This window comes from Lissotriton vulgaris, chromosome 1_1 (assembly GCF_964263255.1).
Source record: "Lissotriton vulgaris chromosome 1_1, aLisVul1.2, whole genome shotgun sequence".
Lineage (NCBI taxonomy): Eukaryota > Metazoa > Chordata > Amphibia > Caudata > Salamandridae > Lissotriton > Lissotriton vulgaris.
Window position 1 is genome coordinate 483,168,082 of NC_141685.1, and position 17,732 is coordinate 483,185,813.

Genomic DNA, 17,732 nt, shown 5'->3' on the forward strand with positions numbered 1-17,732 from the left:
AGTATAGAAAGTGGGCCCCTGAGAGCAAGTTAGACTGATAATTACAGCAATAATTAAGGTTCAGTGAGCTCCTCAGGCCACTGAGACCCCGTGTAACTTCACCTACTGTACCATTGGTAGCTATGCTGCATGCTTTTGCCATCATAAGTTTCTTTTTCAAATGGATGCTCAGTGTAGCGTGTGAGAAATTGGGTTACTGGTTGAGGGGGGTGAAACCCTACTCAAGCAGCAACCACAATCCTTGTCAGGGTGAGGCACAAGCAAACCCCAAATTAACCTGTGCTCAGCCCTCAGGTAGCTTGACACAGAGCAGACAAGCTTAACTTAGAGGCAAAGTGTAAAGTATTTATGCAGCACTTAAAACACTAATAAAACAAACACACAACACAAGAAAAATTCTCACACTAACTTAGAAAAACAGAGCAAAATTTAAATAATGAATCAAGATCAAAACAACAAAAACTCAGTCAGTGGAACCACACACTGCATCAAAAACCCAAAGCGACATCCGCAACTAACTGATCGTGCAAGACGAGGAGAAAGTCACAATTTCAGGCCGATGGCAACTGGGGCAAGAGCTGGATATAGGGACCAGGTTGGACCTGCTGAAAAGTTATCTTCTCAGTCCATCGCACAGTCCTTTTCACGGTGGAGGAAGCCACGAAGAGCAGGGAAGCATTGTGCACAGTCCTTGATGCAGCGAGAAGAGCAAGGCTAGCATACCAGACCATAGTCGCGGTAGCGTGAAGATACAATTGGCATCACAAGCGGGCAGCTGTAGCTTCACGGTGGCGTTCCGCGAAAGCATTTGATTCTGTAACCCGAAGCTTCGGGTAGGCAGGAAGTTCGAGTGTTGGACCTGACAGCCTTAGAGTGGTCTTTTCCCCAACTTTTAGTCCCGTCCTTCACTTTTCTGGCCTTGATTTTGCTGGCTTTAGTGCTCTGTGCACTTTACCACTGCTAACCAGTGCTAAAGTGCTTGTGCTCTCTCCGCAAACCTGGTAATATTGGCTCATCCTCAATTGTCATATTTTATTTGCAAACAAGTCTCTAGTAAAGTACACTACTTGTGCCCCGGGCCTGAAGTTAAATGCTACTAGTGTGACTGCAGCACTCATTGTGCCATCCACTTAAGTAGCACTCTAACCATGGCTCAGACCTGCCATTGCAGAGCCTTTGTGCGCAATTTACACTGCTATTTCCACATGGCAAAAAAAAACTCTTGACTGGTACAAAGTACCTCCCCTTTTTTGTACGTATAAGTCACACCTAAAGTAAGCCCTAGACAACCTACAGGGCAGGGTGCAATGTATTTAAAAGGAAGACCATGTACTTTTAGGTTTCATATGTCCTGGAAGTTTAACACCATCACATTAATTTTCACTTAGGCAAGGACTATCCTTACCATAAGGTAACTATTTTTAAGTGTAATTCTAAAATGCTAAGAGATAGACTTTTCAAGTTTGGTGTCTCTGGAATCACTATTTAAAATCCAGACTTATGGTGAAGACGGATATTAAATTGCAATTCTAAAAATGCCACATTTAGAAAGTTGTATCAAACAAGGAGGGTAGCCTGAACCTGTTTTGTTTTTGATTGGCGTCTTTCTGATTAACACTAGCTCAAACTATTTGTTTTCATTTGAACTGGTACTTTATAAATACCTTTCCTTTAAGTATTCTTTTGTTTTTTTGTTATATACTCTGATCCAGAATGAGACAGTCAAATCAATATACAAAGCGTTCATATGTACATTTTTGTTTTAAAGAACATTGAACAACAACAATGTGCTTTACATACACCATGTGAAAAATACATAAATGAGAAAAAATTCATAAATAAAAAAACCTCCAATATATTATTGATCGTTTGCTACCTTTAGAAACAACATCTAAATATTAATTTATAGACAATGTAAAGATATTGTATGCATCAATATTTCAATGAAGAAACAATGGAGAGACACAGGAAACAAGCTGATGTCTAATACATGGAGCTTTTCTTCTGTATATAGACTAAATATACGGCCCTGCCAGAACTTGGCCTCTTGGGCCTAACTCCCCTTGTTGTTTACATTTAGAAAGTTGGCAATTTCTTACTTTAGCCATTTGATGCCTGCTGTCTGTCTCTGATACACCTCTTGGGAGGGTGACAGCTGTGCTTGATGTATTACCCCGAGACAGCCACGCACATTGGGAGCTTAGGTATGACTCGATGGGCAATCCTGGGAGGATGAGAGGGAGAAGCTGGAACCAGCCTCACTTACACCTAATTAGACTGTGTCCTGGCCCTATACCAAGGGCTGCATTCCCTTGTAGTGAGTCTGGAGCCACTACCGGAAGGGAGAACCTCTGTGCACTTCAAAGGTCTTCCTTTGAAGTCTCCTCCACTTCAAAGGCACAACTAGATATAAGTCCTGGACGTCTGACACCACCACTTCAGTACATTTCTGGACCTGTGAGAGTGAATGGAAGGACTGATGTGCAGCTGGAGGGCTGCCACTCTGCTGGACTGCTGCTTTGCTGGACTCCTGCCTTGCTGTGCTGCCATGCTGCTTGCTGTTACCCTGCCTGGGTGAGAAGGATTGAACATGCATCACTTGAACCCAAAATGACTCCAAGGGCTAGCTGGCAGGCCTCCTGATCTGAAGTCTCAGGGACAGAAAAGACGTCCAACCTACCTGATTCTTCACCTGGACGCTACTGTATGTGAGTCTGCCCTGCAAAGTGGTGCCACCCCAGTTCTGGACACTTGGAAGTGGGCCTAAGGTGTTTTTTCCAGCAAAACCCTGCATCCTCTGTCAAGCCTGCGCATCACTGTTGTTGCGTTGATCTGAATCGGCACATTGCCCCTGTTACGTGGATCAGAACTGGTGCATCAGTTCTGTTGCATGAATCAGAAGTAGTGCATTGATCCTGTTGCGTAGACCAAAACTGGCACATCGCCTCTGCTGTGTGGATCGGCCCAGGCCATCGCCTTTAGAACCACCACTGCTCGACACTGTTGGCGACATCCTCAACAACAACACCGAATCTCTGCATCACAGTTCTTCAGTCATCGGAGCCAACGCATCGGTGCTGCTGCGTGGATCGGGACCTGGCGCATGGTAGTCACTGCGCGGATCAACACAGACGCACCGCTTCGGCTGCACCCCGCATGTTTGATGTTGACGCAGCTATGATCAAGGTATTTTTGTTTAGCGAGCCTAACATGGGTCTCTGTATCATACCCACGCTCCATCGCGGTCGGCCTGAACTTTTGACTTTGTCCCAGTCCGGGGCAAACAGATGTCCCAAGTAAGCGCTTTAAACAGTTTATTCTTTAAAAATCCATATCTCAAGCTCTATTTATTGGAATTTTGCTGTTTTGGTCTTGTTTTATTTATTGAATTGAGTTCTATTTTCTAACTTGGTGTGCAATCTTTGTGTGGTGTTTTAACAGTTTTTCTTTTAGAAGTGTTGCATAAATACTGTATACATTGCAACTATGTTAAGCCTGACTGGTCTGTGCCAAACTACTAGAGAGTGAGTACAGGTTAATTTAGGGGTTGTCTGCTTCTCACCCCGACCTGGATTGTGGTTGCTGCTTGACTAGGACTCATACTCCAGTCAACGTACAACCCAATTTCTAACAGCAAGCAGGAAGGTTTTTTCACCAAATGACCCGTTTGCAGTCACAAAGAAGCCAAAAACTTCAGTTCAGCTCACATGGGCCACATTAGGAGTCCAAGAACTGAGGGGCACAACTTGGGGGTCAGGGGCATACTCCAGCTGGATTAGGTGCTGGTTCAGATGGTTGGGAGCCTTTTATTTCCCATGGGCTCTGGTCAGGAGGCCACTCTCGGAGTCCTGGGTTCAAGTGCTGGTCAAATCCTTCTGACTCAGGCAGGAGGGCAGCTGTGTAGCAGGCCAGCAATCCAGCAAGGCAGCAGTTAAGCAGAGTGGCAGTCCTTTCAGTAGCCCTCCTGGCAGACTCTCCATAGGTCCAGAAGTGTACTGAAGAGTTGATGTCTGAGGTCCAATATTTATAGAATTTGCTTCCATTGAAGTGGGGGGAGCTTCTAAAGGTTTCCCTTTGAAGTACACAGGTTTGCTGCCTCCCCAAATGTGGATCCAAACTAACTAGAGGGGGCATGCAGCACTTTGTTTGGAGGTAGGACATTGCCTATTCATGTGTTGATTGGGCTGTGCCCAGGTCCGCCATCCTATCCACCAGTGATGGCCCACCCAGGCACTGTATTGTGTGTGGCTGTCTAGGAGATATGCACATAGCCCAACTGTCAGCTTCACCCAGTCATGTAACCCAGAGACTGACTGCAGGCACAAAATGGCTAAGGTAGGAAAATGACAACTTTCTAAAAGTTGCATTTTCAAAATTGTAATTTAAAATATGACTTTACCAAAAGAGAGTATTTTGTATTACAATTCAAAGACACCAATCATGAACTGTTTACTTGTTCCCAGTTGAAAGTCACAGCTTAATAAAAGTAATAAGGTAATTCCAGTGTTATCCTATGGGAAAGATAAGCTTTGAAGTAGTGAGAAATGAATTTAAGATTTTTTTGCTACCAGTACATATAAAACTTAAAAGTACATGCCCAACTTTTTAAATTCATTGCACCCTGTCCTCTGTGTTGTCAGGCCTACCTTAGTGGTGACTTACATGTATTAAAAAGGGAGGGTTTGGCCTGGCAAACAGTTTATTTTGCCACGTCAGAATGGAAACTTAAAATTTCACACACAGGCTGCATTGGCAGGCTTTGAATTGTTTTACAGGGTTATTTAAGTGGATAGCACAATCAGTGCTGTAGGCCCACTAGTAACATTTAATTTACAGGTCCTGGATACACATAGTACCACTTTACTTGGGTCTTACTAGTAAATTAAATATGCCAATTGGGTGCAAGCCAATTTTACCATGTTTAGAGGAGAGGGCCCAAGCACTTTAGCACTGGTTATCAGTGGTAAAGTATGCAGAATCCTAAGGCCAGCAAAACCGTTTTAAGCAAAAATAGAAAGAGTGAGGGCAAATGTTTGGGGATGGCCCAGCAGAAAGGGTCAAATCCTACATAGGGCCATCAGCAAGAGTCAATGGGGCCATGTATAGCATAAAACTGCATGTGCATAAGCATCAACAAGAGAAAGTTTTTCACCTCTGACTTTCCATCTGACACCAAAGACAACACAGATTGTCAGTTATGGTGTCTTGGTACCACTGTGTTTTTACTCCTCACCTTGATAGTTACCCATGAACAGTTATATATTTCACTCAAACCCTTGATTGCCCCTTTGGCTGGAAGACCAGAAACTACCCCAAATCAAATTCAAGCTTTATAAGTGCCACCTACCATACAGCATTTAGCTGCATTTTCAGCACTTGAGACAACATATGTATTTGCCTACTGGACTGCAACCACACTCAAAACATTTTCAGGTTTTCGCAATAATTTTGCAGCACCACGAAGTGGAAATTTAAGACTGCTGCCCTACTTCTCTGTATGAAGGGCATACTTTGCTGCTTACCTACTGTCAGTGGCACAAAGTAGAGTCTGGTGCTCAGCTTCACATATGTGCATGTAATATCCACATTTTAAAACATGTTTCCCTGTCACCAGTGGGGGGTAACTGAATGGTGACCTATATGGTGTGGAAAAAGTGGTGCAGCGGAAGCATGAGTGGTCTCTGTACCCAGGTATGACTGTCTTTTATTACCCTGAGATGGATAAGGGGGGTGGGGAGTGCTGGCATTAAAATCTAGGGTTACTTTGCTATGCTTCTGGAAATGAACTAAATTAACAATTACATTTTATGCCCAAACGAGAAAGGCAACCTTCTGGCAATTCAATGGTTACAAAATGATCACATTTTGACATAGATTTGTATCTTTAAGTTTCACCATCGTTCGTATTCAAGGTTCAAAATATATTCATTACCTTTTAAAATGAAAACATAGTAAACCCTTCTTATTAGAGTCAGCTTTAATTTCCGTTTTCACCAAGTATTGAAACAGTAAAAAGTGTCAAATATTATGAAAAATAATCTGACTACCGTAGTTATTTTTATCATTTATCTCAATAATGACATGGTTCCACTGTGCAGTCCGTGAGGCGAGCGCTCACTGTGCGAGCCTCAGCCGTCGATTCAAGGGCACACCTCTGACACTTAACCCCAGAGGTCTGCTTTGAGGTGACTGTGTAAGTTGTAATTGCTTCTTTTCAGCTTCCTGAATCTGTGCCTAACGGGTTGCGTTACCCACAGGCAGGTAGCCACATCCAGACGCTGATGGGGTCGCAGAGCCTCCAGCACCGGTCGCGCGAGCAGCAGCACTACGACGGGGGCATGAATAAAGTCACCATCCAGCAGTACCAGACGCCGCTGCCCATCCAGATACCCTCCTCCCAAAACATCGCCACGCCTCGGGGGCCGCCGCCTGGACGGTGCTTGATCCAGACGAAAGGACAGAGGAGCATGGATGGGTACCAGGACCAGGTATGGAGAATCTACAGAAATGAACATGTGAATCAAGGGTGACCATTAATAAATATCAATCAGTCAGGATTTGTGTAGCGCGGCGGCTTCCCCCGTGAGGGTCTCCAGGCGCTGTAGAAACGTATGACCCCATGTAATTGTTCAAATGAACACACTGGGCCTGATCACATAAATTGTACCAGTGTTTGGGCCTTATCATATCATTTGTACCAGTGTTTGGCTATGTTTGCACTAGTTCCGGGCATTTTGTGCACATACTTGGCAAGCGCCTGGATACCCTTTGGGTGACGAGTTGAGCTCTACAAATCCAATTAACATAACATACAATTTTGCATAAGTTCTGTGCAGTTTTCCACTGATTCAAGGTAATTTTACACTAGCACTTAGCATGTTTTTTTTTATCTATTATGAGTAATTTTGCACTTTGTGTAATTTTGCAATTGCATTAGTGCAGATGTTGCATCAAAAATTGAAGCAAAACTACCTGGCCGCCAGTGCAGACTGGCTGACTACAATGCATAATTGCCCACAACTGACACCAGCAGAGCCATTGTTGTGGTCTGGCCCATGTGGTTCATGCTGGGTACTGAAGGAGAAATCGCTGCAGTGCAAAATGGCCTAGAGATACTTAAGCATGGCTGCTGAAAAGCTGTGATGGTAAATGCACAGCTTAGAGAGTGACTATTTGGTCTCCATGTTTCATTACCTCCCTCAAGAGACCCGAAAGTCCCAAGCATGGCGTAGCATTTTGTGAATCCTGTTAACAGCTTCCAGTTGACTAGCGAGCAATGCAATAAAACGACAGAAGCATCCCTGTTTGCTCCTGTGTTGAGTTTTAAGTGTCTAAAAAGAGTGGTGGTAATTTAAAATAAGCATTGGCAAAGCTAATAGGTTTAGCGTTGGCTGCCTGCCTTTATGCTTTAGCAATTCTTGTTTTGTTCTATCATGGTTTTTATAAAACTTTATTGCTGGGGAAGCAGCTTTGTACTTGTCAATCTAAAAAAAAAAAAAAGCACATTGGCGACAGGCAAACAAAATGTTTTGCTCTTAAAAATCCCAGAAGGACAATACAATAGCACTGGCACCGAAGGGAACTACTTTGTGTATGGATGCGCTCCATGCTGGATTGGGTGGAAGAAAAACGTGAATGAAACAGAATCAGACTAAAGGAAAAAAGTCTGGCTGAAACCTCCTATAAAGTATAAGGTTATATGCATAATTTCAGTAAAATCAAAAGGTTTTGGCTAACACCTGGCCTGAAAAGCCAAGTGGACCGGCATTAGCTGCCAGCCTCTTACCTTTGCCAATGCTTTATGACAGAGATGGATGTATTTGAACATGGATCGATGGATGGATGGTTTAAATGGCACAGCTTAACCCCTCCCATGCTCGTGACGGAACCGTTCCGTCACGAGCCTCGGGTGGGCTGTTCTGGTGACGGAACGGCCCGCTCGCCGCGCCTGCGCGGCGCAAATTCCGCGCCTGCGCTGACGTTCTAAAGAGCGGGCGGGGCCGTGACGGAACCGTTCCGTCACAAGCACAGCTCACCCGCGGGCCGTAACGGAGCGGTTCCGTCACGAGCACGGGAGCGCCGCGTGGCCCCGCCTCCCCCTTAGCGCTGCGGTGGAATAGCCGCCGCAGCGAAGGGGTTAAATTCTAATATAATAGTTGTGTCTATATATGCATGACAAGCACAAGCAATAGAAAGTTATACAAGCAGGATATACAGACCGAATTGCTTCATGAGTATTTCCATAGTCCTCACTTAAAAAGCATACCAGCATGGCCTACAGGACAGCAGTTATAAATGCACTTCACCGTGTGCATACTGAAAAGAGGATATCTTTATAAATACCTGTTTCAAAGGGACACACTCCAGTATGCTGTGAAAAAGCAGCAGTCAAAAAAATAAAGGCCACTCCAAAATTTGCATCAGCATTCGCAGGATACAGTAACAGATGAAGCTGGAACGTGCCCTGCGCTCCCATTAAAAACAACATGAAGAGCTGGTAGAAGCATTCTGCTATAATACCAGGATCTAAAAACAAAGGCAAGACTAAAGTAATAATAAAGAAAAAACACTGGCACTGAAGAGAACTAACTTGTGTGTGGATGTGCTTCATGTGAAAGAGCAAAATGCAGCCACTTCAAGTGAAGTTAGCCAGTGGCTAAAGTAGGCTGTCCCACTGCCCCATGATGAAGTGGGTGGAAGTAAAATGTGAGGACTCAGCAGACCAATTGATAAAAAGAGCTGGTAGGAAGCTCTTTTAAGGGTATATTACACATACAATTGGAGAGCAGGAGTGTAAAAAGAGGGAGAGAAAGTGAGAAAGTGAAGGGAGAAAGGGAAGAAGATTGAGATGAAGAAAGAAAGCAATAAGAGAGAGGATAAAGAGAGATTAGAGAGGGGCGGAGGAGAAACATACTGGAGAGAATGAAATGGAGAAAGAGGTGAAAGAACAGAAGAAGAGAGAGGATCAGAGAAAATAAGAGAGAGACACTAACCCTCTCGGTGTTGTGCATTATAGAAATACTCATAACATAACAATGGGTAGATGAAAAGAGAAGGTGGGAGAGAGAGAGAAGAGAGAAAGATGAAGAAGAGCAGAAAAAAAGAGCAAAAGGTGAGAGATCAAATAGAGAGGGTTAACAGAGAGAGGGGAGTCGCAGAGAGAGTGACTGTGTAGAAGGAAGGAGAGACTGAAGAGGAAACACACGGCGCTGGATTGGATATGTTAGAATGGGCTGCTCATGGTTTGAGTCTGGGCCCTGTTATTTATGAGTGATAACCATTCACTGTTGTGTACCCGGGGCAAGAGAGTGACATTATGACTGTGCGTGGTTTATTTTTAATATGGTACAGACCTTATTTTAAGCAAGGTGTGTGTGTCAGTGTCATTCCAAATAGTAAATATTACAGAGTGAACACCAGAATGTTTGTATGGCATGGAGGCTTACACATTTAGTTCTTTACTTTTAGGCAACATGATAAGTAGCACTGTGGGAAGAAGGATAGAACTTGGCTGCATCAGCCATCATGGGACCATCTCGAAGAGCATGCACAAGGGTCCCTGGCACCGAGCCGGAGACTGCAGCCCTGGTCCTTTTGTGGATCTAAGTGTCCATGAGCCCTATGCTGACTTTGAGTTCAGGTTAGCTATTGTGATTGTTGTAGATTTTTACACGAAACTAGACTTGCATATAAACATAACCAACCACACAGAGGTCTTTTCAATTATCTTATAACATAATTTCACTGTAATGTTAGACTAATGTTAGACTATGTTTATGCCTCTGGAGATGGGAAGTGGGGTCGAATCTTTGAGCCCTCCTCAGGACTTTGTTTATAATTTCTTTATCTACCTTCTACACAGCTCCAGTTCTCTCACTAATGTAACCCTTTTCAGGTGTTATTCTAACTCAAAGTATGTCATACATGGCCTTCAGATCTTTCTGAACTTCCAGAATCAGCCTCTGTTTTTTCTATGTTGCATTTCCTCACAAATGCATTGGCCACCTCTCTTGGCTACCATTAGGCCAAGGGAGCACAGGGCAGCTTCTTTTTTAGCAAGTCATCATTGAATGTACCTCTTTTTCTATCATTATCAATAGAATATTGCAAATCTGTTTTTAGCATGCTTTTATGAGCAACCACACTAGATGAGTAGGAAGGTGCCCTCCTCCTGTCTACATTCCACACAGTGATCATCTGGCGTTAACCCCAATTTATGGAGCCTGATATTTTTGTATTACACCTATACTCCTAGTCTGTTTAGCCACCTGTCTAGAGGGTATCAATGTCGACTCTCAGTCCTAGTTAATTTTTTATACAGTTTTACCCACAGGCAGACTTTTGCACTTCTCAAGCTTTTCTAGATCTACGCAGGGCCAGTTAGAGTCTGCCTGGGGCCTTGCTGGGCTTTCCTTTCCGAGGCAGAGGGTTCTAATCTCTCCTCCTCTGTCAGCTATTTAGGGTGAGCCATGGAGGTTAGCAGTACAGTGGTTAGTAGGTGTGCCATGGTGCACATATAAAAAGGCCTGGTATGCTGCGAACTGCATTGGAAGGTAGCTTCCATCAAGCACGGTCTCTCAATTGATTGTTTCTCTGAAAGAGGGCCTTCTTTTGGAATCTGAGAACCACGTTTTAACACTGTGTTAACATTGATTTTTAAACTAGTTTTACCTACTTGCACACTTTTGCACATCTCAAGCACTAGGTAGGGCCTGTTAGAGCCGGCCTGCTGCCTTTTTCGGCTTGCCTCTACAAGACAGAGAGATCTCTCTTCCTCTATCGGTTATTTTTTGTGAGGCCACAGAGGTTAGCAGTACAGTGGTTAGTAGATGGGCGAAGGAGCAAATAAAGGATGGAGGAGTGTGGCTCACTGATTAGAGCGGCAGACCCTGATGCAGAGGTCTGGCCCGGGACCAGGGTTCAATTCCCGACGCGGCAGGGTCCTGAGCCCAATAATGTCCACGGACTCGATATTTCTCGCCTCGGTGCCTACTCTAATCATGGGGTCCCACGCAGCAACTCTGGGCAATAGCTTGCTTACTCTCCACTACAGCGGCCCACCTGCTGCGGGATGCCTGGCTTTCACCTTGGGGATGCCCAGTAGGGGTTATCTCAAAGGAAAAAAGCCAGGACGGGTTCCCAAGGCAAGCGCCTTGATGCCTTTGGGTGATACGTGCGCTATATAAGTCGCAATACAATACAATACAATACAGTGCCGCAGGCGCACCAAAGGCAAGGCCATCTGTGCCCATCCACCCCCGGACAGCGCCAGGGGGACTGCCTGTTACACTCCAGAGGGTAGGTCAAACACCTACCCCAGGACAGAATCACTGGGATGGAGACCAGAAGGAGGGAAAGAGGAGTGTGTACTGCTAGATTTAGAGGGGGTAATATGAAAGATTTGCGCCCTGTCACTGGGACCCAAAGATTACCTTGAAGTCTGGGGGCTCTATATATAACCTCAGCGGGAAAGGGAAAGTAAGGACTGGCCTGACCCAAAAGAGTACTATATGCGCGTTGATAAATGCCAGGTCCTTGGTTAAACATTGCTTTGAAATACATGATTTGATAGAGTTACATAAAATAGATTGTTTATATCTGAATCTTGGACTAAGGAGGACTCTTACTCTGAGCTAGTAGTGGCCCCTCCTCCTGGCTACTCGATCGCAAGAGTAGATCAGCCCTCCCAGAGGGAAGGTGGTCTAGTGATCATTTCAAAAAGCTCTCTTAATTGCACTCTGGAACTAAGTGGAATAACGCTAATTGATCATTATTAAATGGTGTATTTTAGACTAAAAGACAATCCAAGGGTCCTACTTCCTGGTCTCCGGATATATCGCCCCCCAGGTTCATGCACCCAGTACATCTCAAAATGGGATCAGATTATTGAACCCCATATTGCCAGCCACAATTTTTCAATTTTAGATCATTTTAATTTACATCTGGACGATATGGAGTGCAAATATGTTGCCACTTTCCTTGATCTTATGAACAACTTTAGATTCCCTCAACTAGTGAATTCTCCTACTCACAAGGCTGGACATACTCTTAATGGCATATTTTCAAATTTTCCTGATTTAGAGATTGTGGAATTCTCCCACTCAGCTGGACAGACCATAGGGTAATTACTTTTATGATTCACCACAGAGAAAAGTAAGAGCGACTCACGGTAAGCCACTCCTGTATAGGAGTTGGAACAGAATTTCCAACACTAATCTAGAAGCTGCACTAAGTAGGTCACTTGAGGAAAGTAATATTATGCAGAACTCTAACCCAGAAATGTGTAAGGAATGGATTAGTTCAGCAATAGAAGAAATTGCTCTATTAAACATTGTCTGAGACCAAAAGCATCGGCACCCTGGTTTTCTGAGGAATTTAGAGCCCTAAGAAGACACTACCGGATACAAGAACTCGGTGGAGGACTATACTGTCTCAGGAGGAGAGGTGTAAACATACAGATGCAAATGCCACCTCAGAAGGGCGATTGCAGAGGCCAAATCTGTTTAGTATGTAGGCAAAACAAGCGGGGCCTTCAATATTCCAAATGAGCTTTTTAAGACAGTGAAAGAGATATCTAACCCTCCTTTTCAGCAATAACCTGAAAACTCTCAAAGTTTCTGCAATAGCATAGCAAACCCCTTCAAGGGGAAAATTGTGAAAAACAATTTCAGAAATGAAACTTCGTGGAAGATGAGATCCATCTCCTCAGGGAGATGGAGAATCCTAGGATTAATGAACCTTCTGGCTTCTCAGCTTCCTTTCCCCTTAAAACCCGGACGTAGACAAAAAATCTTGTAATGCAATTGTGTTCAGGATTCCCAGAAGACCAATGTCCTCGCAAAGTTCTCCAATTGGCACCCGATCTCGTAACTACATGTTTAGAAAAGTTCCTGAATAAAGTTATTAGTACAGGAACTACCCCTTAGCTATTGAATGAGACGATTGTTATAGGTCTAAAGAAAAAGCCAAAAGGAGCACAGGATGATCTAAAAAACAACGCTTCATCTCGTTGTTGCCTGCTCCAGACAACATTTTAGAGAAATATATGAATCAGATTCTGATGGAATTCATTTATACACATAACTTTTAGATTCTTCTCAAAACGGTTTTTGTAGTGGACACAGCATGGAATCTGCCTTAGTGGTAGCGGAAGATCTTATTCGGACTCAAGTAAACCAGGGTGATGTTATCTGCAGTATTTGACACAGTTCTAAGAAGCAACTTTCAATGGCGGACTTATGGCTATGCACCTCACGCAAGTTTCCTCAGTTACTAGTCCTGCGCACTGATACCCCAGCACCAGCCGTTGTGTGGTGCCTCTGTGTTCCAGATTCTGAAAAAAGCAGCTACAAGCTTACTTGGATGCGGACATACTTTTTGGCGAAACAGATTTTCGTTTTCGGGCATGACTTACCCCTGTGGATTCCCATTGCATCAAGTTCAAAATACTTGAGCATTTACTTTGGATTTTCACTACGCAGTGAGTAAATTACTTTATTGTTTGATTATTTAAAATCTTACAATATACAGTTACAAAAATACTTTTAGTATAAAACCAATAAAACTTTCATCATAAAATTCATTAAAATATATCCTTAGTATACTTCATTTAGGACTTAGTCTACTAATTTTGTTTTTACCATTAATAAAATTTTTACAAAGGTAGCATTCATGGCTATATCATTTGAGTGAAGACAACATTTCAGGGCTTGCCTACATGATCGTATTCCGCGAACAATAAAAGGGACTTTGAGTAGTTTTGTCCTTTCATTTCGTAGTCCCGGACAAATACAGAGCAAGTGGACAATATTCTCCTTTCCGTTGTTACATAGTCTACATATTAAACTCCTTTCAGAGATTTTCCAAGGCGGGAGGTGACAGTTTCCCGGAAGGATTCCAAATTTTGCTTTTAGAAGGATTTGTTTGTTGTTTCCTGACCATGGTATTTCTAAATAGTCTTGAACCTTCTTTGTTTTATATCCATTTATTATTGTCCAGGCATGTTTTCTTTTTGTCAGACTATCTTTATCATTTAAAATTGATAGTTGATTTGACGTTCTATTAATTATTTTCTTAAAGGAAGCGTTAGTTATGGTATTATTCCAAATTGCGGTGACTGCAAACTCTTCTATAGCCTCTTTAAGAAAAATCCATGGTAGTGCCTTTGTATTATTACTTATCTCCTTCCATAATAACTGAGAGATTAGGTTATCTTGATCATTTTTAATCCGATTCCAGGTTTTAATAAAATGTCCCTTCCTTGCATAATATTGGTTGGTTAAACCAAACTCAAGTCTAATTTGAGCTGGTGAGGCATTTGTTGGGAGATGAAATAGTAATTTGTATGTTTTAGATACAGCATTATTGATTGTTTCTGTATCCCTTCCCATTAACGACTCACTGCCGTATGTGATTGTTGGTAGCAATCTTGCCGCTATAACCTTTAAAAATGGCCCATATGTGAGGTTGCCCAGCGATCTCTGCAAGATTCTAAATGCGGCTGTTAGGGATTTTCACTACGCAGTGGTCGGAGTTTTGTGTTATTTAAGCCCTGATTAAGTTCTCCTTGTGGGAACGAAACGCTTTGGCTGAGCTGTACTTGCTATTAACTCAAGGAAATGATTAAGTTGAAATAAAGACGTTTGATACCACAACACTGTTTTGGAATTCATTGCCGGGCTCCCCCGCTTGTAGCTGCTTTTTTCAGTATTTGACACAGTGCCTCCAACCCGTCTGGTGCACAGATTGCGTCAGGCAGGGATAAGGTACACCACATTGGCCTTATTGAGCTCTTTTCTCACCAATATAACTCTTACAGTCAGCTGCAGTAATTTTAGGCATCTCCCTTTTCAACTACCATGTGGAGTCCCACAAGGGTCTTCACTTTGCCTAGTGTTGTTAAACCTCTATGTGGCTCCACTCGCAAACCTGGTTTGGTCTTCCAGCTTCCAAATCCAATCTTATGCAAATGATAATCTGATTATTGTCTCAGTATCTGATGACAAACATGCTGTGGCTGAAAGGTTTAAACATCAGTAGATGGATGAATGAGAATTGCCTAAAATCTCATGCAGAAAAGACAGAGATTCTGATCTTTGGGACCCAGAATTGTGCGCGGTCTGGGATGTGGTGGCCAGGTATGTGTGGTCATCTTCCAACCCCAGTTAATACTCAAAGAACTTAGGAGTCATTTTTGACAACAGGCTTGCTTTTGACTCACAAGTCAACAGAATGACCAGTACATGTTTCTACATCATTAAGATGTTGAGGAAAATATTTCCCTTTATTTCCTCTGCAGTAGCAATCGCTCTTGTGGCATCCAGGCTTGACTACTGCAATGCACTATATCTTAACATCAATGCATTTTTCCTCCGGCAACTTCAGGTGATCAAGAATGCAGTGGCCCCTCTTGTCCTAAATATGCAGAAGCAGCTCTCAATAAGAAAGGGCCTGACCTTTCTACCCTGGTTACTGATCTCACAGAGAGTACATTTTAAAGCCATATGTATTGTACATAATGCCTTGCACCAGCAAGGATCATTTGCTCTATGGTCTGCATATTATTAGCACCACCCATCAAGACTACTAAGATCCTCTTATTTGAGGAAAGCTGTCATTCCCAGTTTTTGGAAGGCTAGATGGGGAGGCCAAGCCTTCTCGGTAGCAGTAACCAAACTTTGGAATACGTTGCCTCCTCAAACAGCCAGCATGGACTCTCATATGGCCTTCAAAAAAATAACTGAAGTCGTGTCTGTCCTCTCATTCCTGACTTCCCCCCTTTTTGAAGGTTGCTTCTTTTCGATGGTTAGCGCTTTGACACCTCAGGGCATAATGTACAATATAAAACATAAATACAAATACAAATATATACATCTTCCAGAGGGCCAACTTCTCAATCCTATTTCTCACTGAGACCTCATGTGCTGTCAGGAGCATTGTTTATAGATGGTTTGTCGATATATAATTTAGCGTCTCTTCTAGGCCTAAATGTTAGGACTCCCCTTTCTATAGGATGTGGCTCTGGTAGGCCTACCCAGTCAATAGCATTTGATACAAGGGTGTATTTTTTTTTTTTTTTTGGTGTAAGAAGTTTATTCGCACATATCACACATGAAAATACATTACATGCAATTCGCCTACAACCACACTTGGCCGGCTACGGGTGCATGTGCCCAATATGGCCCGCTTGGTTATGTACACAGCCCATCAGCCGACATCCATAGGACCGGCGGCGTTTTACAACCGAATCACATGTACAATAAGAATAAAACATAAGTGCTATAGCAACTTGTACTCTCGCTAGGGATCTTACTTTTTTGGTTGCTTTTTCACCCAACTTTAATCAGATGGACTCACCCTTAACTTTAACTAGGTGATGCCATCGGAAACTAACACTCTGTGTCACAGCATCCTCCCTCCCTTCCCATACCACGCTAACAGCGTACATCTGCTGGTCACCTTCCATTATACATTACTAGACAGTTGCATTCACCTCATCCTCCGTTCCCCGTTCCAACAAGTATGCTCTGAGGTACACCCAATAGTCCTTGGGCCGTGATCTGGCTGGCAGTCCCTCCTCATAGGTATTCAGAGTGTCGCAACAGTACACCATATCCTCCACCCATCTCTTAACCTCTGGCCCTCTCGTACTGTTCCAGTGCAACGAAACCCTCCTCTTAGCCAGCAACAGCGCCACTGCACAGAACTTCCTCTTCGTCGCCCTCAGGTTTGGTTCAATACCCAAGAGACACAGTTTGGCTTCGCATGACAGAGATGATTCTAGCATGACATTCAGCGTTTGCACCACCTGTTCCCAATACCCCGCTACCTTGCGACAGTGCCATGCCAGGTGCATGAAATCCGCCCCCTCCTGTCTACACCTCTTGCACCTTGAATCTTCTCGTAGCCCATAGCTCTGTAACCGCTGAGGTGTGTAGTACATTTGATGTAGGTATTTATAGTGTATGATCCGTAAGTTACCATTTGGCGTAAGCATGTCTGTTAGCATGCACGCAGAAGCCCACTCCTCCTCCGTGAGGGGTGCCACTAGGCCCTCGCTCCACCTATCCCTGGCTTTTTCAGTGCCGTCCCCTATCGCTCTCTGTAAGCTAGTGTATAACTTAGACACCAGGTGTGATGCCGTGGGCGTCGTGAGAAGGAGCTGCAGAGGCGCTAGCGGCGTCGGCTCCTCCGGGTGTGTCGGGTAATGGTCCTTGAGTGCCCGCTGCAGCCTATAATAATTAAATGTGAACAGGAGGGACGGGTTGCTAATGTATTGCATTGTGTTCAATGTTTGGAAGACCCCATTCAGGTACAAGTCACCCATCGTATCTATGCCCGCCCACCGCAGCTGATCCATGCCAATTTGGTCTTGTGTTACTGAGATATGTGGGTTATTCGCCAAAGGGAGAGCCGGAGCATATAATGGTAGTGCATTTGCCGCCTTGCCCATCAATCGCCACGCTTCCGTGGTGGTGTCAACCGTGTTTATGTCCCTGTCGTGTAACTTGGGTCGTCTATGGAGCAGTATGTTCGCCAGTGGTATCGGGTCTGCATCACCCGCCTCTACCGCCACATGGGTCAGGAAGGGTACCTCGTGGTGCCAGTAATGCACGAATTGCGCTTGAGCGCACAAATAATACAGGTAAAAGTCCAGTACCTTGAAGCCCCCCCGGGCATAATGAAGTGTCATGGTGTGCAGTTCTAATCGTGCTTGCTTTCCTGCCCATATC

General features: G+C 43.8%; 1 protein-coding gene across 1 annotated transcript in view; it reads left to right on the plus strand.

Moving 5' to 3' along the window:
* LRRC7 (leucine rich repeat containing 7) overlaps nucleotides 1-17,732 on the plus strand; it is a 1,701,172-nt gene that overhangs the window by 1,449,111 nt on the left and 234,329 nt on the right. The window contains exon 23 of the mRNA XM_086936257.1: nucleotides 6,219-6,488. Coding sequence (XP_086792383.1) covers nucleotides 6,219-6,488 — 270 coding nt within the window. The remainder of the gene's footprint in view (nucleotides 1-6,218; nucleotides 6,489-17,732) is intronic.